This window comes from Myripristis murdjan, chromosome 11 (genome assembly GCF_902150065.1).
Source record: "Myripristis murdjan chromosome 11, fMyrMur1.1, whole genome shotgun sequence".
In the NCBI taxonomy this organism is placed as follows: Eukaryota; Metazoa; Chordata; class Actinopteri; order Holocentriformes; family Holocentridae; genus Myripristis; species Myripristis murdjan.
The window spans coordinates 17,388,439-17,410,559 of record NC_043990.1 but is presented as its reverse complement, the minus strand read 5'-3'; the positions used below and the strand labels follow the sequence as shown (position 1 = coordinate 17,410,559).

Here is a 22,121-nt window from a genome sequence, read left to right as displayed (position 1 = left end):
TGCTTGGTTTGGGTTTGAGCTTGAGGTTTAGGATTTTAAATTCATGCTCGCAGCTGATATCTGAATAAAAGCCGAATTTGCATCAATAAAAAAGAGAAAAACATGTGTAGGCTACATGACTGTACATCATAGAAATACACAACTGCCTATACATGCACCCAGACATTCATGCTCACAAATTCACAAATACGACCGTGCACCTACATACAAGCATGCGTGTACTTCAAAATGGAATAAAACAGCAATACAAATACAATTACACTACATAAAGGAAAAACAAACAAACAAACAGTGAGTGAACTAGGAGGGGCAGAGGCCTGTATCTCGAGGCGGGATTAACTGTCGTCGTTAATCGTCATGTCATGCTCATGTTTGTGATTGGTCGGCTGCATCGGAACCCGCCCCTTAAACGTGCGCGTTCACGACTCTTGATGAAGCAAACCTGGACCGAGTGAGCGAGTTGATAACCAGCGTCGTGATACCGCTTATCCCTGATCACAATGATCTTGATTAGTGTAGCCGAATAGGTCTGAGAAATCCAGGGAAAACTGAGCTTGCTTCGTGATACAGGCCGCTGGTTCACCTCTGATCGGGATAGGAAACCTAGGATTGAATCTTATATAAAGCACCACCCCCTGGCCAATCAGCTCTTTGTGAAAACATGGCCAGCCCATTCATTGAGGATCCCATTGAGGAAGGAGCCCAAATAGTGAGGAGAGCATTACGGCGTGAAAGGATCTTCCTGGACCGGTCAAATCCGTTAGATTTTGCCGACGACTACTTGTATGAGAGGTACCGGTTCTCACGGCCAGGCCTTGAGTACATATGTCAGATTCTGGAGCCACATATTGGCCGTGCGACCCGCAGGAGCGCTGCCCTGACTGTCCCTCAAAGTGTCTGCATCGCCATGCGATTTTTCACTACAGGGAGCTACCTGTACACAGTTGGAGATGCTGAGAGGCTCAGTAAAAATACAGTCTGTCGAGTTGTCCATCAAGTTGCCTCTGCCCTGACGAGCTTGATGGACGACTTTATCGTCTTTCCAGGCCACCTGCCCGCACACGTCATAAAACAACAATTTTATGCCATCGCAGGTGGGTCATTATTACTTTTTTTTTCCCTTTTTTTTTCATATACTTTATTGTCCCCGCAGGGACAATAAAAACAACGGAATAGTCAATGCAATGCAGCATTGACTATTGCTTTGTTTTTGTTTACTGATTTTTATGTGTGTTGTGTGTTGCCTGGTGCGATCACACAAGGCTGCTGTCTTTTGTATTGTTAACTGCAGGACCATCAGAAAGTCGACGACAAATTTCCCTGCGGGGACAATAAAGTATATGAAAAAAAAAAAAACCCACTGATATGCGTGTAGCCTACATGTTTGGCCATTTTCAATAAAATCTCAGAATTTCAGTATTTTACATTATGACTTAGTGATACTGATGAGGACACTATAGGCGCTTGTCAGTGTACTGACCCAAGTTACCCATTTGTCCACTCAGATGCTACTATATGCGTAATTTTACTGTTGTAATGTAGCGCACTACATGCAGCCTACTCTCATCCCAGGTTTCCCCAGGGTGCTTGGATGTATTGATAGCACTCTCATCCCCATCTCTGCACCGCTGGGTGAAGATGAGAGGGATTATATCGACCAATATAACAGCCGCAGCCTCAATGTGCAGGTAAATGTTTTTTTTTTTCCCCCATAAATGTAGTGCCTACAGAAAAAAGAAAAGGAAGAAAAGACTTATGGTATCTACAGTGAAGTGGTACTTGAGACATTAGTTAGGTACATGATCTGAAAGGTTTGGCCTGTTACTGACCATAAAATATACAATCACATTCGAATAGAGATTCTAGGCCACATCCCAGGACATCTACTGCATCACACTCACCTCACTTATTCTGTAAGCAATAATCCCATCCATACATAACTTTTGCTTGTACAGGCACTGGACCTCTGCACTTTTGTTCTACTTTATTGCAGGTTTTTACATAACAAATTAACAATGAGTCATTTTATTGAACCTGCTACATTACATTTTTTGACAAAGCCACATTATAAATATAAGAAAAACAGCAACCACACAAAAGTACAAACTACCACTGAAAATTACATAAAGAAAATTATAAAAACAAATACAGGTGGGTGCGGTGGGGTTCCTCTGCACATTGTGAGATGCTTAATGGTAGTTACCTGTTAAAGCTAGCAAATATACACTGATGACTAATGCTGTGCTGATGCTAAGGGATTAGTGTAACTGAATGTCTCTGCAGATGACATGTGACCACACCGGCATCATCACCAGCCTTGATGCCAAGTGGCCTGGGTCCGTCCACGACTCTCGGGTCTTCAGGGAGTCCACACTCCACCATAGACTGCAGCAGGGTATGGCAACTGTACATCGCATGCTTTTGTGTATTACAACTTGCAGTTAGAAGCCAAAACTGTAAGACTGCCCCTGTCAATATTCCTCTCATCTACAGGACACTTCAGTGGAGTGCTGCTTGGCGACAGGGGGTACGCCCTCCACCCCTTTTTGATGACTCCCTACCCGGACCCTGAACCAGGACCACAGACCCGTTATAACCTGGCACATAACAGGACAAGGGTCAAAATTGAAAATTCTTTCAGCCTTCTGAAGGCCCGCTTTGCCTCCCTGCGCTGTCTGCGGGTGGCCCCAGACCGTGCCTGCAAAATAATAGCTGCCTGTTGTGTGCTCCACAACATTGCCACCATCAGGAAGGAGAGAGCGCCCTGTTTCAACCTCCAGCCTCTTGATGTTGTGGACCCCATAAACTTAGAATATCCAACAGGCCGGGCAGTGAGGGAGGCAATCACAAGCGAGTTTTTCACCTGACACAGAGACATTTTTTTTCTCTCCTACTTTATTTATTATTTTCTTCTTGTCCCTGGAAGACAGAATAAATGAACAGATTAGTGGTGCTTGCATATTTACGAAGATGTTTGAAATCTGATTAGAACTGTAGAAACCCTGAACAGTAGCTTGTATCTAATGGTACAGTATAAATCTATCAAAATGTGTTAATGGCTCAAATAGTGTGGAATACATTGTCATGGTCACAGTAGCAGGGATGTAGTGGAGGTATGAGTGAGCCAATATACCTAGCACTGTGATGACTGACTATATACTTGAGATGTGTAAAGTTAATGTCAAATATACCCAACGGTGATCCCATGCACACTGTAGTTAACTGAATACCCATGAAGATCCACCACTTCATTTCATTAATTTGACCTTTCTTTAGCCAGTTTAAGTTTAATTAAGTGCAGTGCAATGAATGTTATTACTCTCTCACCTTTAGTTTTGCGATTTTGAGTTTGAGATACTCAATCTCCAGCTCCATCTTCTGCATTTTGAGGTCCTTGTATTTTAGGTCCTTCTCCAGGCTCCTTTTATACAGGGCCCTCACAGGGTCAGCTGCACTCTGAAACAGGAAGAATATGGAGCTCACATCTTAAAGCAGGGGAAGTGTTTGAACTAGAAGATTGTACATATAATGCAACAGAAGAACAATGCTGTCCTGACTTGCATGTCTGTGCTGCTTTGACATTTCAGCATTGCCTTATTGCAGGGGAGGGAATATCACATTAGCCTCCCTGTTTCTGTTATGGTTAATATCATTACCTTTTGTGGTTTCTTTAGCTGGATGGGTCTGACCCCACTTGTGGTGGTTCTGCTCTGTTCCTCTGTCCATGTGGACGCTTGGGGCTCTTCTGGGGAGGGATGGTTTTCTTCCTGCAGCATTAACATAACAGTGGCAGCAGTACAGAACATTTCAAGGTAGTTTTAGTTATGTGCAGACCACCACCATTCGGTCACACCCAAGTCTACGCACTCCCACCCTCTGTGTTGCTGTGGAGAGGTTGAACAATATGTGCAATACAATATGCAGTACAATATGTGGTAAAGAGCTAAGGTGATACCTTCACAGCTCTGTCCAAGGATATGGACAGCTTCTCATCCCCAGTGTCCACCATCTGTAGAGAAAGTATGGAAATGGTCTATTAGCCATGTGCCAGCAGCGATGGGTTCAGCGCAGGTGTATGTGACAAGTGTGACAAACCTCCATTTGAGACATGGTGTCGGATGTCGGTGGCACCTCTGTCACCACCACCTTCACTATTTCTCCATTAGCTGTGGGGAAAGTGGATGGACCTGTGTTAGTAAGGTCACAATGTTTCTGTGCAGATGCTGTATAGGGCTTTTATGTTTCTTGAACTCAATATGCAATTATAGCAATAAAATTTGGGTATTTTGAATAGTGCTATGAGTATTCTGAACTGAGTGTAGTATAATGCATAATATGGGAATGTGACAATTGTGGAGCCTGTGATGCAACATGAAACTCCATGCAAACAGATTTATGTAAATTGCCAACGCTTTGACACTGACACATACATACCTGTAAGATATTTACTCTGTGAGCCTGGGCTGGAGGCGACCCCATCCATTATGTGGTGACCCTCGTTGTTTGCGAGGGCCAGCTCCTCTGCAGGGGTGTATTTTTCCTCAGGCTCACCGTGCCTTGTCTGCTTCTGCAGGTTTTTCTTCCTATTGGCTGCAGCAGTGTAAATCAGATTAATTAGTCCAGTCATTTTATGAAAAAACCTAGGACAAATTACAAGAGAAGCAAACTCAACTGTTTTTGTATCCTCAGTATGTCCTGAGTGAGGGAAAAAAAGCCCCAAAGAATCCCATTGGTGGAAAGATTTGAAAATCACCTATATATGACCATATAATACCAAAAAACGCCCTTTTTAACATACAGGTGAAAGGGGTTCAAAATTTTACTGTCAGATAACTATAAAAATTCACAAGTTGATTACATACACAAAGACAAGAAAAAAGTCAATTACAAGTTCTTTGAATTATTCTGTTTATACATGCATATCACACATTATCTGATTTGATATGCGCTAATTGGAATAAATGCCAGAACAGATATTTAAAGAGTGAATTAAAAGGTTACTATATATATAGTAACCTTGACTACCTTGAGTACTATATATATAGTAATATAGTAACAGAAATGAGAGACCATTAAAGGAAATTTGATAATTAAAAGTATATTTAGAGGCGCTTCACAACGTTTTAGGGACATTTAAAATGGCACAATTAATTAGCTCTAAATATTTTTGGGGGGCAAATTATTCCTGGGTGAGAGAATGGGCCTAATTGACAGCTCACTGATGCAAATGTGAAAAGGGATCATTTGTTCCCTTCATTCAAGAGGGCGAGTAGGCCTTTATATTTGCCATTTGTTCCTGCTAAGTTCTAACGCAGCTCATTGTATGATTTTATTCAGGCTATCAACTTGATGTACTGACGTGACTGAACTGTGGCGTCAGCTTATAGCTTGTTTTATTATAGCCTGTATAACAGGCTATGATAAAAAGGCCAACTAACCAAATGCAATGATGTTCTTGTGTTTAATTTTTACTTGCTCCCACGTCCTTTTAACCCCTGAGGGGTTACACCTGGAGGAATTCAACTATACCTGTCATACACGCAACACATCTGTGCAGTACAGTGAGTTCATGGGTTTCAGCGTCAGATGTGGACTACTTGAGCCATTGATGTGTAACTTACGCATTTATGCAGTCGGCAATTCGTTGCCAAGCATTCTGCCTTCTCTTCGCGGCAGCCGCGGTGTTCGATTTAGGATGTTAATTTTGTTTTTCCTCCTCATACTTTTCCAGTATAATACGCTGCTCCTCCACCGTGAAATACGCGGTGCGTTTTTCCTTGTCGCTCGTGTTTGTGATTGGTCTGCTGCCTCGGAGCCCGCCCCTTATACGTGCGCGTTCACGGTGTTGTGTCGAGATTCGTTTCCCCGTCAAGACGCTCCCCCCCGTCCGAAGTGCCCCGAACGACCGTCCGAAATGGTCCGAACGGCGAAGGAAGGGCTCGCTCGCGAAAAGCTCGTCCCCCAGATGCTGTGCTCGTACCACAGAGTTACTACGGAGAGCGCAAAGGCTCAAAACTGACATTTTTTTTTTTTTTTTTTAATTTATTTATATATTATTTTTTTAAGCGACTTTTATCTGAAGATATTGTATTTTGAAGTGAAATGCAAACGACAAAACTGTCTAGGTATTTTCTAAACTGGGTAAACAGGACATATATTAGTGTTCTTTATCAACACAACCCACATCTGTTATTTCTATCAATAAATAATTTATATACAGTACAGGCCAAAAGTTTGGACACACCTTCTCATTCAATGCGTTTTCTTTATTTTCATGACTATTTACATTGTAGATTCTCACTGAAGGAATCAAAACTATGAATGAACACATGTGGAGTTATGTACTTAACAAAAAAAGGTGAAATAACTGAAAACATGTTTTATATTCTAGTTTCTTCAAAATAGCCACCCTTTGCTCTGATTACTGCTTTGCACACTCTTGGCATTCTCTCGATGAGCTTCAAGAGGTAGTCACCTGAAATGGTTTTCACTTCACAGGTGTGCCTTATCAGGGTTAATTAGTGGAATTTCTTGCTTTATCAGTGGGGTTGGGACCATCAGTTGTGTTGTGCAGAAGTCAGGTTACTACACAGCCGACAGCCCTATTGGACAACTGTTAAAATTCATATTATTATAATATGAAATTTCAGGATGAACCTATAATGCATTATAACCTTTACAGGTGAACTTAATGTGACCTTCTGTAAACTTTTGAATGCACATGTCCAACTGTTCAATGTTTCAGTACTTTTTGCACAAGTTGCTGTTCTCTAACAAGGAGTTTAACGGCAAAATTCACATCAGGTGTTTGATGCTCCAGCTCATCGAGGTCGTATCATTAGGGAATGGCTGCTGGAGACTGGGTACCTCAAATGGAGTGGCCTGCACTTTCTCAGACCTGAATCCCATAGAAAACCTATGGGATCAGCTGAGTCGCCGTGTAGAGGCTCGGAGCTCTGTACCCCAGAACATCAATGTCCTGAGGGCCGCCCTTCAAGAAGAGTGGGATGCCATGCCTCAGCAGACAATAACTCAACTTGTGAACAGCATAAGACGTCGTTGTCAAGCTGTAATTGATGCTCAAGGGCACATGACAAGTTATTGACACTGAAATTTTTTGTTGTGGTATATCCACCACTGATGTTGGCTTTTGTTTCAAGAAATTGTTGAGGAAATCACCAGTGTATGCTTCTACTTAAATGCCCTACTTTCATGATATAATATCACTGTAGCGTGAACATTTTACATTTTCCATAAATTTCACCCAAAAGCCAAATATCCCTAACTTTTTGTGAGTAGTGTATATACAATATTTTTTAATAATTATATATATGTGTGTGTGTGTGTGTGTATATATATGTATATTTATTTACTTGATGATGGTTTAATAATTTTATGTTAGTTTTACCTATTTTTTATGAAGCCAACTTTCAAATCCATACTGCTGACTAATTTAACTGTCAAAAGCAATAGTACTTATTCTGAAGAATGCTCCCTTTCTTGCTGTTAAGTTATTTTAATGCTTCAGGGGTCCATTTCACAAAGCAGGTTTAGTGAAAACTCTGAGTTAACCCTGAAATGAAGGAAACTCTGAGTTTTCCGTTTCACAAATGGCCCTTTTCCACCAGTAGCCTACCTACTCGGCTCAACCAGGTACCAGGTAGTACCTGGTAGCAGATACTATTGGCTCTTTTCCACTAGTACCGTCTCAGCTCGACTCTACTACAGAAATAAATCTGAATTACATTATGTTTGGTATTGTAATAAATAAAATTAAAAAAAAAATGGCGGCCCAAAGAATCCAGAGGGAGCTGGAAGGTGCGCCGCCTTGCTATGACGACTCCACCCATGGCGGGGTGGTACTCAATTGTAATGGAAAACCACCGAAACCGTGTTTCCGAGTAGAGTCGAGCCTAGTAGGTACTAATGGAAAAGAGCCAAGAGGGAGGTAACTCAAATCAGAGAAAGAGGGGTAACTCTAGCCTGTTTCACAGAGGGAGGTAACTGAAGCTCTCGGTCAGTTACCGCAGTAACAGACTCCATGAAACTAACCTGGTCGGGACCAGCCCTGCGTTCCAATACCCATACTACCATACTATTTAGTAGGGAAAAAAAGAATTAGTATGTCCCAATACATACTAAACTACATACTTTTTAAGGGCAGCTGCAGTACATACTAAAAGTAAAAAGTATAAGTATGCGATTCAGGTTTTTCTCATGAAACCTCGAGTTTCTCTCTGTGCCCGCCCTCTTTCAGCCACACACGGTATTTAACTTCCTCATTCATTCAGTCAGCAGGCGAGTTTTGGCGTGGCATATTAGTTCTGCCGGCTGTTATTAAAACATCGAAACAAAAAAAACAACAACAACGATCCCGTGGATGAAGGTGCAGTGTTACTGCGCAGAGATTTAAATATTCGTCGGGAGATGTTATAAGACCGCGCATAGATGTTTTAACATTTCCAGACAATTATCTTTTTGAGCACATTCAAACAGCCACTTAATATTTACTTTACAATGTAAAACATGATCAAAATGGGGTATCCCCATGAGATTATGCCGAGGTCTTACCTGTTTGAACAAGGTTTTTATATTTCATCTTAAGCTGCTGCCAAGTGCGCTTCTCCCCCACGAAATTGCACCTAAATGAAATAAATGAATAGGCTACATTCAAACAGTTTTCTCTAAATACTGCATCAGAAAATTGAAGACTGACTCCGGTCTGTTCCTGGGCTTTCAACAAAAGAATCGGGAGCTAACAATATTATTGTGATTGCAACGGACTACATTTAAACTTACGCATTGACCCGAGCAGCAATGTTCTCCCACGCCGTCTCCCTCTCCTTTGCCGCTGCAGCGGTGTTGCACTTTTTTTTAAAAACAGGTTCAAACTCGCTGTATGAATTCATTAAGATTTCCAACTCAACTGGGGTGAAAAACGCAGCCCGACGCTTCCCCGTTTCCATGGCGAATCGTCAACTCGGGGCTCCGTTGGCACTGTCTTTGTATATCTGTGGTGCACGCGCTTAACTCCAGGTGAAACTACTCCGAGTTGATCAAACTAACTCAAATCAGCTGTTCTGGAACCGAAAACTCAGACCCTGCGTTCCAATACTCATACTACCATACTATTTAGTAGGGAAAAAATAATGAGTATGTCCCAAAACACAGTATTCAGATGCAGTATGCCAAGAGTACCAGGATGTTCTACTACATCCGGTCAGATTTCGCGGTATACATTTCAGCATGCTGCTTATATCTGTGGCTGCTCTGGCCATTCTGACCCACAATCCTTTGCGCAGCGGATGTTACGTCGCACTGTTGCGTGTCCAAGCCACGCCCACATATGGGAGACAACAAAACACATATATCACACAAAACTTGCTTGATAGCAGAGGGGTATTCCAGAAAGGAGGTTCAACAAACTCTGAGTCTATCCCTGAGCTCTGAGTTGACTTTCTCTGAGATGGAAAACTCTGAGTATCCGGTTCCAGAACAGCTGATCTGAGTTAGTTCAATCAACTCTGAGTATGTTCACCTGGAGTTATGCGCATGCACAACCACTATAAAAAGCCATCATCAGTGGAGCCCTGATACCATGAGTCACCAAATGAAAGAAAAAAAAAAAAAGATCCAGTTATTTGGAGGTCTAACTCCTAACAAAATGTTGTTTTAACACGTCCTCTCACTTATGTCTCAGATCTTGCCTCAGATGGTGGTTCAAAGTATTCTGAAACAGTATATTTTCCTGCATCACAGGAGGAGGAGGAGGAGGAGGAGGAGGATGAAATGCTGTCTGCTGCCACAGGGAGCGATCCAGAGAGGTCTACTGAAGTGTGTCTTAATATTAAGTATAGCTAATGACAGTGCTCTACCCATTCACTTTCCTTTACATTCTTGAGTGGAATTTGACATGTACACTGAAGCGATGAGCATAGATAATGGACAAAGAAATAGCACATTCTTGTCCTTCAACAGAACATGGCTGGGTCCATCCACTTCCACAGCACAGCTTGACACAGTGATATTTTCGGTCAATATCATGTTAAATCTGTATGTAGAACTGTAGGATTTAAATGTCGTCCATATGTTTCCCAGTTACCAGTGAAGGAGTTGTATAGAATGCACCTCATGAAGACTATAGCAAAAACTGAAAAAGAAATGGTCTATCTGAATCACCAGATTTTAAAAACAGACCTTGAAATTCTATTACTGGCGCGCCAGTTGAGGTGGGTGCATTGTCACAGGTGAAATATGTTAGTGGTTGGAACTATATTACAAATCCTAGCTGTTGCTTTTGTACTTTTAGGGAATAAAGAAGACCAAATCACATGTGAATGTCTTTATTTGACTGTTTTAATAAAAAGCAATTTCTGCTAATGAGGTCCCTTACAGCCTTTCCATCCTGGACATCTGCAGGGTGGATGGGATGGTCATCCTCAGGGTCATTAATTTGTACGGCAGGGTGTTGCTCTCCTCTAATAGCTGCAATATTATGGAGAACAACACATGCCACAATGATGTCACATGCCCTCTCTGGGGTGACTCTGAGCTTACGCAGGCACTGGAAGTGCTCTGCATCCCCAACGTTGTACAAAAAACTACCATTTGCAAAAAAACGTAGCGCTATGCATAAAATTTGCTGTGATGTGAGCACACGCATCAGATTGGGAATGAATGGGCAATCTGTGTCTAACAGCTTTCCTTCATGTGGGATGAGACAGGTAGAAACTCAGGGTTTCTTAAAGTAAACCTGCCAGTGAGCAGGTTATGTTTACAGAGTCTGTTACCATGGTGACTGACTCAGAGTTTCAGTGACCTCTTTCTGGAACGGATAACTCAGAGTTTCCCTCATCTCAGGGTTAACTTACTCTGAGTTTTCACATGTGAAAAGTCGGCCTGATAGTGGGCTATACATTTTAACATACCTCTACTTCATCATTAATGCAGCCTTCCTCATGGCTAATCTGCTGATTGCTGTAATCATTACCAACTTTGAAGCCCTCATGCCACCACAATCATTTTATAGAACGCTACACTAATGCATTATACAGAGGTGAGCAACATGGCTGAAATCAGTATCACACTATCATAATTTAGCTGTAAGCTATTTAGATTCTGTAGGTTCATCATGCAGCTTTATCTCCTGTTTAATTAGACAGTCAGGCAGTGCGTCAATGTGAAAAAAATGCTCAGTGTGCTCACAGTGGTTATGTTTTTCAAACATAACCACAGTCACAGGAGATGATGGCAAATGAACTGTTATGTTTATTGCTATGTTCAAAAACAAATGCTCCAATGCCAGTGCTGTATCAGTAGCATCACTTTGTCCATTCAGAATGTGGTGCCACTTGATTTCCTTTGTGTATCAAATTACAAACAGTGTCTTCCAACAGAAATAGCGGCTGTGTTTATCAGCCATCTTGGCTTCAATATGTTACATAAATGTACACGTGTCTGTTTAAACTCAACAGACTTAGTCTATTATTATTGTCCTGTTAACTGCTGCCAACAGCTGACTCTTTGATGGTGATGGCTGGCGTGGGTCCTATGTGGGTCCAGATGTATCCCTTTTCTGGTCTGATGGGAATGGTAGGAAATGGAGAGCTTCGTGACTTGAAATACTCCGAGGGTGCGTGGCACACAAACTCCAGGTACTCCATCTTCCTGGGCAGATCCTCCTCTGGGCCTAAAACAAAGCAGATGAGTCCTCAAATAAAGTCAAACTACAAAAGAAAATAATAGATTTTCCAACACAGAAAACACTCCACGGCTACAAATAAATGAATGAGAATGTACACACCGAAGTGGGTCTGAAGGAAAAAAGACAAACTGTGATCACTCTCATCCCTTAATAACACTGTCACTGCTTACCGACGATGTATGTCCCGGGATCAAACTGCTCCTTTGGACTAGCCTGGGTGGGAATGAGCCAGGTCAGTGCAGCGCTCTTCTCACAGTACTGGTCTTGGATGAAGCCTCGGATCTGAGCATAGTACGTTTTTCCATCTTCCTCATCTGTTACCTTGATCACGTCTCCTATCTGGTAGTATACACCCTGCACATACAGACAAATACAGAGAACAAATCCCATCTGCCTTGTAAGTAACTCACTTATGCTCATACCACAGTGCAATAATGAATGCTTTAACTGATAAGAATAAAAACCACCATACCTTGTAAAACACAGATTCTGACGTGATGATTGTAGCTACAGATTCTGGTGCTTTGATTGGCTAGAAAGGGAGAAAGAACACACAAAGGGAGCTTGTAAGAAACTAACAGTAATGGCACAACCAGTCATTTTACTGATAAAATACACATCTTGAACTCACATTCTTGAGCTTGAATATGTGCCTTCTTCCTTTTCCTTTTGTCGACACTTTCTTCTCAGACGCAGGGGCCTTGTACTTGGTGCTTCTCAACCGCGCTGATCTCCTGTGGATCTCCTGCTTGGACTGAAGAAGACAACAGCGTCACGTTGCTGTTAAGCATGTAGTCCTTAACCCTCCTATTATCTTTGTGGTTGATTTGACCCTATTCAGTGTTTCACACCTCTAAATACATTATATACATTGCTTCATATTTCATGACCTTTCCTGATCTAATGGGGACAAGTGGGTAAACATGAAATTAACATGATGATATGTTTTCAATGTCATGCACACCTTTAGAACGCACACACTCGTGTTTCTTTGGGGTCAATTTGACTCCAGGCATAAAACATATAAGAAACATCAACATATTAGTTTTAGTTGTTGATGATACTGAGGAACTATAGCATGCCATTTATAATCATCAAAAAACTTCCCTCTGCTTTAGGGCCTTCATCTAACACAACCACACCTGCAGTAGCGAGAGAACCGCTGATAATTTAAGTGACATTTGGGAAGGTAAACATGATTCCCACATGAACTTTTAAAGCTTAGTAAATCTGAAGGTAACAGGAGGGTAAAGCATGTTTGTTGCAGCCAGCTCCATTCATTCCTTAAGCCATCACATTCACAGTCAAAAAGTGTTGTCAACAGTGCAGCCTCAGCTCAAGGTGCATACACAACGGAGGCGTTACCGACCTGCTTCCCACCGCCATTATTCTGCTGTATGTTGGAGGACATGGAGGGTCCTGCTGGCCCGCCGCTGCTGCTCTTTCCTGTGCAGTTGTTGCACAGGATCTCCCCTTGGTTGCCCTTCTTCCACATGGACGACGAATTCGTCTTGCACACGGCGCAGCAGGGTTTCAAGCCGAGCGGCATGGTTGTGGTTGGAGGAGGACACGGGGGTCCAGCTCCCAGGCACTGAAGATCTTCTAACAATGCAGGAAGGCTAGCTAGAGGGGCTAGCTTGGTCACATCAATATCACAGCGATGTAGATCCAACAAACTCCCTCGGTCACAAAGCGAATGAGGCTAAATCTTCCCTTGTTGCGAAAAGGAGGTTTTAGACAGTTATTACATTACACTGTTTCACAGTGACACCGTTAAAAACCAGCCTAGACAGTTTATTTGCGCAGACGAACATCTTCATGCTAACAGATCCTTTGCCTCCTTCTTCTTCTTCTTCTTCTTTCTCCTCACTTCTGGATTGCAAACAACTGCCATACCGCCACCTACCGTACAAGAGTGTAACATCACGTCATTTTACTCTTTTTACTCGATTTCTACCCATCAACCTTGTGTCACTTAAGAAAATAATTAGCGCCTTCATGGTGATTTTACCTCATCTGTTCCCCTATGAAGTTTCTGAAACTAAAGTCAAGCGTTTTCTTCTTCTTCTAGAGTTTTTTTTTTTTTTTTTCTTTGGCGGTTGGCAAACAGCTTCAGGTGCAGTACCGCCACCTGCCACGACCGGGCTGAAATTAATATGTTTTGATAGTTTCATGGTGTTCACTGAATATTTAATTGTGTTTGAATTGTGAATAAAAAAACTGATTAGTAAGGGTAAGAATATAACTTTTTAAAGGCGATTTATCTTGATCTTTTGGAGAGTGAGCCCACGTCACCGTCCAAAACAATACTACAACTTCCGGCTGGCTGGCGCGCTGGGTCGGCGTCGTTAGCCGAGAAGCGTCCACTTGTCCTTATGAAGATGTCTCAGAATAACTCCGACAAAGACAGCCATGCGTCCGGCAACAAAAACATCTCCCTGCCGATTTCGAGAGTGCGGCTGATCATGAAGAGCTCCCCGGACGTGTCCAGTATAAACCAGGACGCTCTGTTCCTCACCACCAAGGCGACAGTAAGCTGCACTTTGTACCAGCTCCCTCACTAACTTGGCTTGTTTAGCTAGCCGCCGCTGCTAACGAGGATCATTAGCTTGCCGTTAGCTAGCCGCTCGGTCAGATGTACTCGGTTGCTAGGTTGGTAGCTGGTGTATAAACCTCCATGTCCATGACCTGTTGCCTTGTGTTGTGTGTGAAGGAGCTGTTCGTCCAGTACCTGGCCCTGTCCTCCTTCAACAACGGCTCCGGGAAGGACACCAACACGCTCTCCTACAGCGACCTGGCCAACGCCGCCGAGGAGACCGAGACCTTTCATTTTCTCACAGGTAACAACTGTAGAGCACATGAAAGGACACACAACATTAACATAAAGTATCTTAGTAAAGTGCTAAGACAGGTCAGTGTTTCAGTGCTCGGTCCTTGGCATAGATTTGACAAGCCTCTGTTTGGACTGGAGGGATCATGGGGCACCACAGAGATGGAGATGAGCATAAACCCCTCATTACAAAAACCAATACACGTCTGAGAGCTCAGTGGTGTCAGTGTGACTGTTGTAGTCTGCGTGCTGAAGAAGACATTTAAGTCAGGATACACCTTGGAGGCGGTCTCCATTCATTTTCGGACAGAAATAAAAGTGGAAACTTATCCAGTCAGTTGCTATGAACAGCACTTGAGCTCCTGTACAATGGAATAAGCAGAGTACATAATAAGAGCTTACCACATGTAAAGTTTAAGCTACCAGGAAACTCATAACTAACTTAACAGTAAAAAACAAAGCACAGAAATTTGTACGTCTACAGATATACTCAGTAGTAGTCATGTAGTCCAACAAAAATACACGGTAAGATGGCGAGTTCTGCACTGCAAAAACAATAAAATAGCACAGAGCTGGATTAATCACCTCTCCAATGCAACTTATTAACCAGAGAGGAGAGGGGAGGTGGGAGTGCGCATATATACCTATGGGAGGACCAAGGATGGGAACTGTTCTGCTTAGTAAATCTGTCTGTATAACATGCTAGATTAGAACTATTTATATACTGTAAGTTTTGTGTAATCATTGTACAATATTTTAATTGTATAACTGACTCTGTGACACCAAGACAGTAGGCACTGAAAAAAAAGTGATGTGGACGAGTGCATGTGTGGTGTATGCTTAAGGCCTGAACCCCTACAGTGAGGGGCTCTGCCTACTCTTTCATGCTGTGGGAGACACTTTCCTAGCATGATTTAGGTCCACTTGTTCCCTTTGGGGTAAGGCTCACGCCAAAACAAAGTTATTCTGAGTGATCGCCCCCATCCATAGGGAACAAGGGCTCACTGAATGGTTTGATGAGGATGAGAGTGATGTAAATCATATGCTTGGGCCTCTGCAGTCACCAGATCTTAACCCAACTGAACACCCGTGGGAGATTTTGGGCCAGCGTGTTAGACAGTGCCCTCCACCCCCTTCATCAAAACACCAAATGAGGGAATATCTTCTGGAAAAATGGTGTTCCATCCCCCCAGTAGAGTCCAGAGACTTTCAGAATAGATGCCAAAGGCCACTGAAGCTGTTCTGGTGGCCCAGCACCTTAATAAGACACTTAATTTTGATCCCCCCCACCTATTTGGATCTATATGGCTTTCCCCCAAAACACAGGGATCCCTTGATTTAATACAGCCACACAAAGATGACAAGTAGAAACTGTAGCTGTGTGATTTTTGACACAAAATGTAATATACATGTGTTTGACAGATATCCTACCAAAGAAGATTTTGGCCCGGGATTACCTCAAGTCCTTGGAGCAAATGCAGGAAGAGGAGGCTGACATCTAAGTCACGTTTGATGCATTTCACTTCTTAAGTCTGCTCTGGAGAGATGTTATCAACTGTACATGTCCTGCCATCAGTTCAGAGCAAAGTCAGTGGCAGAGGAGACACCCTGAACTTCCTCAGTGTTTTGAAAATGTTTTGACACAGTTGAGTTACATGGCTCACGTGAAAAAGTAATGAAAGTGGAACTGAGAGTAGCGCTGCAAAAGGGCAAATGGTGAATCAAGTGAAGAGATCCTCCTAGGGAGATGTGTATTAGACTTGGCAACACAGAGTGTAAGAGCAACATCATTGGGTTTATTTTATGTAGTACAACGTAGCTACCATGACCTCTCAGTGCTGGAAACCTAAACTTGTCAACTTTGCCTGGACCGAACCACACTAGACAAATCAGTCACCCCTTAAGTTTTTTATGCACTGTCTTTCAAAAGATAATGCATTTGTGTAGGCTAAAGTTCTGTTGTTAACAAAATACATACTTGAAAAGTAACTTATTTTCAGACTTATTTTGTTTCCTAACATAAGCACACATTTTGCATGATGTGCTTGTACTTTTAAATTATATGGACGTTTCTGTGGTAGCAATTTGTTATAAATGTCTTATGCAGCATTATTATCAAGACAAGTGAATTGCTTTCCTGAATACTTGCAGACTCTTATGATCTCACTAATTCTTTGTAGTAGGGCAAAAAGCATAGAAACTAATCCCACTCCATTGGGGCACAAATGCCTCCGCTTTTATGTTTTCTTTGGCTTTTGAAATTTATTTCCTGAATGCTCTGAAGTTTGATTAATGGCCTGCTGATGTTACTGATTCAAAGTTTAAGATTACCATTTTCTGAAAGGTATGCATTGACATTTCTGGGTTGTAACTAAATTTATTTTATGTAGACTTGAAAGTTGTTTGAACTAATGAAAGGTAAAAATACCTCTTTTTCTCAGTTTAATTGCAAAGCAATGTGTGGCAACTAGGCATGTGTTGTCTTGGCAAATGGAAATTCACACTCAGCATAATGTGAATATTTAACAACTGGTCACCTCACAGTGCATCCATGTCTTGTATTTACAAAATTGTATAGATTTGATATTGAAAATAAAGGTTTGTAATGTGTATTTATTTTGCACCAGAAACATTCCTTCTTACAGTCTTAGTCTTGCAAGATAAACACACATTTCATGTGACAATATAATTTGTGAGCCTTGAATCGTGAAGAAAATCTCATCCATTCAACGCAAGGCCTCACACGTGTGCTGCAGCTTTACTAGAGCCCATTAGTGTAATCAGTAACTCATGAATCTAAATAAAGAGCTTGCTCGCAGTAGGGAACATAAAATAGCCGCATCCTCCCTGATATTGAGAGGTTTGCATAGCGACATTTGTTATAGGCTACACATGGTGACAAAATAATACAGTGCATATCATGAATGTACTTTGTCCTCATACATCACTACAGAGTAACAGTATAATCCTGAGCATGCATACATCTGCTTCATTGTCCTACAGCGCGGTATGTGAATATTAATGCCATCCAACCAATGAAAGAACAGGTATCAGGATATCATTGTGCCATTAGTTTGCTTAGTCGAAGCTGCATGTTGAGTAGATACTTTTCTAGGGAAGAGAACTGGTTCTCCAGAAGTGCTGCCACGTGGTCTTTGCCAGCTATGGAGTTCCTCGTGCTAGCAATCCGCTCCTTCATGCTGAAACACACAAGAAGCCATCGGTGAATACCAGGAGTTGTGGCAAGTGTGGACTTGCTGAAATGTAATGCTGACATACGAATGAGAAGTTCACAACATGATTAAAGAAGTCACAACTGTCCAGTATAAATTAGGGTGCAATCAGAAAGCAAAAAGTTGTTTCTCTGCCATCTAATGGAGAGAGAGAACTGTGTTGCATTCAGTAGTCTACAATAAGTTAAGTGCCAGAACTTCATCTCAGCCAGATGTGCCTGCAGACAAGCGGCTGAAATGACTCAGCTGGTGTCTGGACAACTGTTTCCACTCTGTCTTTTCTACACTTTGCAGTGTTAGGCTGAGGGCGAACAAGTAGCACTAGTCCTGGATTCCAAATTTCCTCGCTAACATTAATGTAGTTATGGGAAGGAAAAGTCCCAAAGCTGGCCTGAGATCAGTGTTTATGGGAAGTAACTAATTTTCCTCGATACAGTTTGACATCACCAGAAAGAGATTTTACTAGTCTGGCTCTAGACCTGTGAATCACACGTTCACTGTAAAAACATTTTCAAGGATTAGAGTTTTTTACAAGTTGATGATTCAGTCTTGATATCAGATAAAGGTTTTACAATTCTGGTAAAAGCACTGCAAATCCTGATGTATTTGTAAGTCTTGAGTTCATCTAGGATCCAAGACAAAGTAAATGTGCTTTTTGAAATTCAAATAAGATAAGATATAGGCCTACTTTATTGTCCCTTTGGGGGATTTTTTCATGGGCTGAGAGTCGCTGCATCAGATAACACATTGTATCACATAAAATGACAGGATTAATCTCCAGACCCTCCTAGCAGCATCATACAGTAGATACAAAGAGCTGATCAGCTGAACTGGTCAGAGCATGTCTCACCTGACTGAGACATGACCCTCTGAATTAATTAAAGAGTCCTAATGGTTGACCATATCCCATTTTAGAGTGTGAAAATGGCTATAAGTGAAAAGAAATATTCAACAATAGCTTGGTAATGGTTGCCAGCTGGGCAAGGCATTCAACCCTATAAACTTAAATGGTCCATGCCTCTCAACACCGAGAGCCCTTTTCTGTCCCTCACCTTGATAAGAGCCGTTGCTCCTTGTCGTTTTTTCTTTTCTCCTCCAGTGAGAGGAACACCTCCTGCATGGTTCCTATTGTCTCTGCCATGCTCTGGTGGTCTGACAGGATCCCTTGAACCTCGTCTCTGGCTTGTTGGTCGTAAGAGATTCCTCCTTCCTCCACGCCACTGGAGGTGGACACGGCCTGCAGGGCAGCCCTGTTCTGGAGAACAAGCAGACGAGACTTTGCAAACTCCTCTGGCCCGGCGATGTCATCCCAGCATACTGTAGAGGCTGGGGGTAGCCAGAAGCGCTGGGTGCAGTTGGCCGGCTTTCCAGGAGTCTCTGTGACGAAGGGGCTGTCAGCTGGAAAACTGTGCAGCAGGTCCTGAAGCACGGAGGCACCAGACCCCCACTCCCAGTCTTCTAGCTCTGCTTCCCCAGACACTTGGTCTGGGGTGAGCCGCAGAACAGGCCCTGCCGCTCCTGTCCCCTCCACCGGGACCCAAAGCCCCAGCAGGAGGCAGCAGGACAGGCAGAGCCAGAGCCAGCTCACATCCTCCTGGAGCATCTCCAGGCTGCTTGGAACATGACATAATGGACTTCATTAGAGCTGCAGGCAAATGGAGCAGGGCTAGTGGAACACCCCCATCCCACCCAACACACACACACACACACACACACACACACACACACACACACACACACACACACACACACACACACACACACACACACACACACAAAAGTGTGTCTAAGTCTAAGCTACACCTTTCTCAGTTTATGTTATAAAGCTATTTTAAACGTTAAAAAAAACACATTAAATTTGTTTTAGGAGGCTGCGATTATGAAAACGATTAAATGAGACCACAGCTCCCGCATGCATTTCAAGACAGACTTTATTATGTTGGCATCTAGAGGAATGGAGGTGTCTACACAGTTTTACTGTCATAAACGCTGTCTTCTGGCAATAAGACAGCCAGAAACAGCTGGGAACGGAGAATAAAGCAAAACTATAAGGGTTTTGCCTTTAAAACAAATGTATCGAATGATTTGCGCTTGCCAGAAAAGAATAGAGTTGGTGCAAATGACGGGCGCGCAGAAAAAACAGATGCTACTTTGGAAATATCACATTTACCACACACTGCTGGCTTTTTAATTTTTAATTTTCGCTAAGGTAGTTTGTATAACTCAAAGGAGATTGCAGCATAGCCTGCGGTCATCAACAAATTATTAAGAGTTTTCTTACCGGACGATCATTTTCCATTTAGGCAAAGTTAACACCGATCCATTAAAGGTGTTGGAATAGGCTACTGCAACTTTTGATGAGTATCACAACTGGACTTGTACACATGTTTTCCCGATCCCTCTGCTGCCACTGTATATTTCATATGTATGGTGTAGCTGAGCTTACCTTAGCAGAGAAATCCCAGCGACAAAAGCAGTGTGTGAGTGCTGCGGCGCTCCTCTGGTGCCTGAGCTGTCGGAAAAAATGACTCGCTGCCTGCAGCCTGTTACTTGCAATCTGGATCCCTGTTTACTGGCAAGAGACAGAGCAAGGCCCGCTCTTGGAGTAGACTGCATGGGGAGCGCACCCAAAGAATTTGGGGTGGCCTAGATTTGAAATGTTGCAGGGAATGTCTATGTCTTATAGGAGCTTTTCACCAGTAATCAGGCTTCCCATAAACACAGAACCAGCACAATGAAACTCAGCAAGTGAGTGATCATCAGATGCCATGCAGCGAGGTGTAGATAACGAGAGTTTTTATACCTTTTTTGTAATGTTTTCTTTAGCTGGAGCATTGCTTCACTGTGTATTTTTTCTCTTTAGTGGGTGAAACTGTGGGGTTGTAGGAGAAGATGTGCAGCAGGCGACTGGAATTTATGAGCTGTTTTACAATCTCCTAAACAGACTGAACACATGGCAAAACAAGATAAACGACACTTGAACTTGGAGGATTGTTAAAAGAATGCCGACTGTGTCCAAGCCATTCACAGAAACTGAACCGTGTGTTCATGCAGGTCTCTCAATTACAGCACTGTCAGCATGAGGTAGATGCTTTATTTTATTTTACAAAGCAATAGGATGCATTGAAATGTGATTTAGAATGAGATGATTTGGCCATATGAATGTGATAGCTGCCAATTATATAGGAAGATTTACTATGAAAATTATATTTGGATCATTACTGCTATTAAAAGTAGTAATGCATCTCTTCCTTCCAATAATTATTCTGAGCCCCAGTTTGGTGGTGTAAAATTTTGCTGCTTTTCAAAAGATTTTAATATATGGGCACTGCCAGGGAAGATAAGACAGCTTCGACTTCAGTATCACAGAAGCAACATTTAACATCAATATTTAATTTAAGTTGAGGTAACAAGTACATTCTTACAGAAGTGCATTCTCTTTAAAGAGCCTCTCAGGAAAGGGATCATCTCTGCACAGAAATGGAACAGCTGAGGTTTTGGGAAGCATGAATTTTTTTTTTTTTTTTTTTTAATGTTATCTCATCTTAAGGGCTGTGAAATGGGGGTAGTAAAGAAAAAAAAAAGAAAAGTCATTAAATTCAATAGGAAACCATATCCACAACATCTGCAGTCTTCTCTTGAGGATTGAGCAACTGCAACTCACCCAGTTTCCCCTCAGGACTCAATAAAGTATTTCTGATCCTGATCTGATCTGATCTGATCTGACGTGATGTTGATCTGATGTGATCTGGTGTGATGTGATGTGATCTGTATTTGTTGAGTGTTTTGAATTTGAATGAGTTTGAACTAGTCTGACATAAGCCACCAGGAATGGGAGAACGTTTTTGGCTCAAATAGTAAGGGTGTTGTAATTCTGGGAGGAGTGGACTTGAGCGCCCTTCACCCTCCAAAAAGTCTATCCTAGGATGAACTGAGGAAATAAGTTAGATAGTAAAATCCCATGAGGTGAGAAAGGTGTGCCTTTAAAAGGATATTTTACTGAGTTATTTTATTATTCTGTTTGTTGTTACACTGGAGCAGACATCAGGAGGAGGCCTGTGTGTTCATCACATAAATACACATAGGCGAACAGTCTAAGCTACATTACTACTCTCTTTCTCTCGCTCACACACACACACACACACACACACACACACACACCTTCTCTGCTGCTCAGACAAAGGAAGCAATTTCAAGACATCACATGAATTTAAATAGAGGAAAAACAGCGACACTTGCTGTTAAAAAGTGATAGATGCTGCTGTACTGAAACAAATTGTGATATTGTAAAGGATAGCACACAAACTGTTCTGCTGTAATTGTAACTGCTGTAAACCTCCATATTTTAGAGAGA

The 22,121-nt window shown here is 42.2% G+C and overlaps 4 protein-coding genes across 4 annotated transcripts; 2 read left to right on the top strand and 2 right to left on the bottom strand.

The window, feature by feature from the left end:
• Window positions 1–410: 410 nt before the first annotated feature.
• On the top strand, window positions 411–2,885 carry LOC115367870 (putative nuclease HARBI1). Its single transcript, XM_030063833.1, has 4 exons — window positions 411–1,094; window positions 1,573–1,688; window positions 2,284–2,395; window positions 2,494–2,885. Exons 1-4 carry the CDS (start codon window positions 662–664, stop codon window positions 2,865–2,867), a joined length of 1,035 nt encoding a protein of 344 aa, XP_029919693.1. The 5' UTR covers window positions 411–661; the 3' UTR covers window positions 2,868–2,885.
• Window positions 2,886–11,245: 8,360 nt separating this feature from the next.
• Window positions 11,246–13,752, bottom strand: gatad1 (GATA zinc finger domain containing 1). The gene is made up of 5 exons (XM_030063834.1): window positions 13,074–13,752; window positions 12,336–12,458; window positions 12,177–12,236; window positions 11,875–12,058; window positions 11,246–11,689 (listed from the first exon to the last, which is right to left on the bottom strand). The coding sequence occupies exons 1-5, from the start codon at window positions 13,251–13,253 to the stop codon at window positions 11,499–11,501; spliced, it is 738 nt and encodes a 245-aa protein (XP_029919694.1). The 5' UTR covers window positions 13,254–13,752; the 3' UTR covers window positions 11,246–11,498.
• A 251-nt stretch (window positions 13,753–14,003) lies between these two features.
• chrac1 (chromatin accessibility complex subunit 1) lies at window positions 14,004–17,143 on the top strand. The gene is made up of 3 exons (XM_030063836.1): window positions 14,004–14,235; window positions 14,418–14,544; window positions 15,957–17,143. The coding sequence occupies exons 1-3, from the start codon at window positions 14,080–14,082 to the stop codon at window positions 16,034–16,036; spliced, it is 363 nt and encodes a 120-aa protein (XP_029919696.1). The 5' UTR covers window positions 14,004–14,079; the 3' UTR covers window positions 16,037–17,143.
• Window positions 16,832–20,354, bottom strand: LOC115367874 (uncharacterized). Its single transcript, XM_030063835.1, has 3 exons — window positions 20,214–20,354; window positions 18,820–19,377; window positions 16,832–17,734 (listed from the first exon to the last, which is right to left on the bottom strand). Exons 2-3 carry the CDS (start codon window positions 19,368–19,370, stop codon window positions 17,593–17,595), a joined length of 693 nt encoding a protein of 230 aa, XP_029919695.1. The 5' UTR covers window positions 19,371–19,377; window positions 20,214–20,354; the 3' UTR covers window positions 16,832–17,592.
• Between the last annotated feature and the right edge of the window lie 1,767 nt (window positions 20,355–22,121).

Coding starts and splice junctions, on each gene's coding strand:
- LOC115367870 (XM_030063833.1), top strand. CDS start 662: ATGGCCAGCCCATTCATTGAGGATCCCATTGAGGAAGGAGCCCAAATA. Junction 1,095..1,572: donor ACAATTTTATGCCATCGCAG/GTGGGTCATTAT, acceptor CTCTCATCCCAG/GTTTCCCCAGGGTGCTTGGA. Junction 1,689..2,283: donor GCCGCAGCCTCAATGTGCAG/GTAAATGTTTTT, acceptor ATGTCTCTGCAG/ATGACATGTGACCACACCGG.
- gatad1 (XM_030063834.1), bottom strand. CDS start 13,253: ATGCCGCTCGGCTTGAAACCCTGCTGCGCCGTGTGCAAGACGAATTCG. Junction 12,459..13,073: donor ATAATGGCGGTGGGAAGCAG/GTCGGTAACGCC, acceptor TGTCTTCTTCAG/TCCAAGCAGGAGATCCACAG. Junction 12,237..12,335: donor ACATATTCAAGCTCAAGAAT/GTGAGTTCAAGA, acceptor CTCCCTTTCTAG/CCAATCAAAGCACCAGAATC.
- chrac1 (XM_030063836.1), top strand. CDS start 14,080: ATGAAGATGTCTCAGAATAACTCCGACAAAGACAGCCATGCGTCCGGC. Junction 14,236..14,417: donor TCCTCACCACCAAGGCGACA/GTAAGCTGCACT, acceptor TTGTGTGTGAAG/GAGCTGTTCGTCCAGTACCT. Junction 14,545..15,956: donor GACCTTTCATTTTCTCACAG/GTAACAACTGTA, acceptor TGTGTTTGACAG/ATATCCTACCAAAGAAGATT.
- LOC115367874 (XM_030063835.1), bottom strand. CDS start 19,370: ATGCTCCAGGAGGATGTGAGCTGGCTCTGGCTCTGCCTGTCCTGCTGC. Junction 17,735..18,819: donor GAGCAACGGCTCTTATCAAG/GTGAGGGACAGA, acceptor TGTGTGTTTCAG/CATGAAGGAGCGGATTGCTA.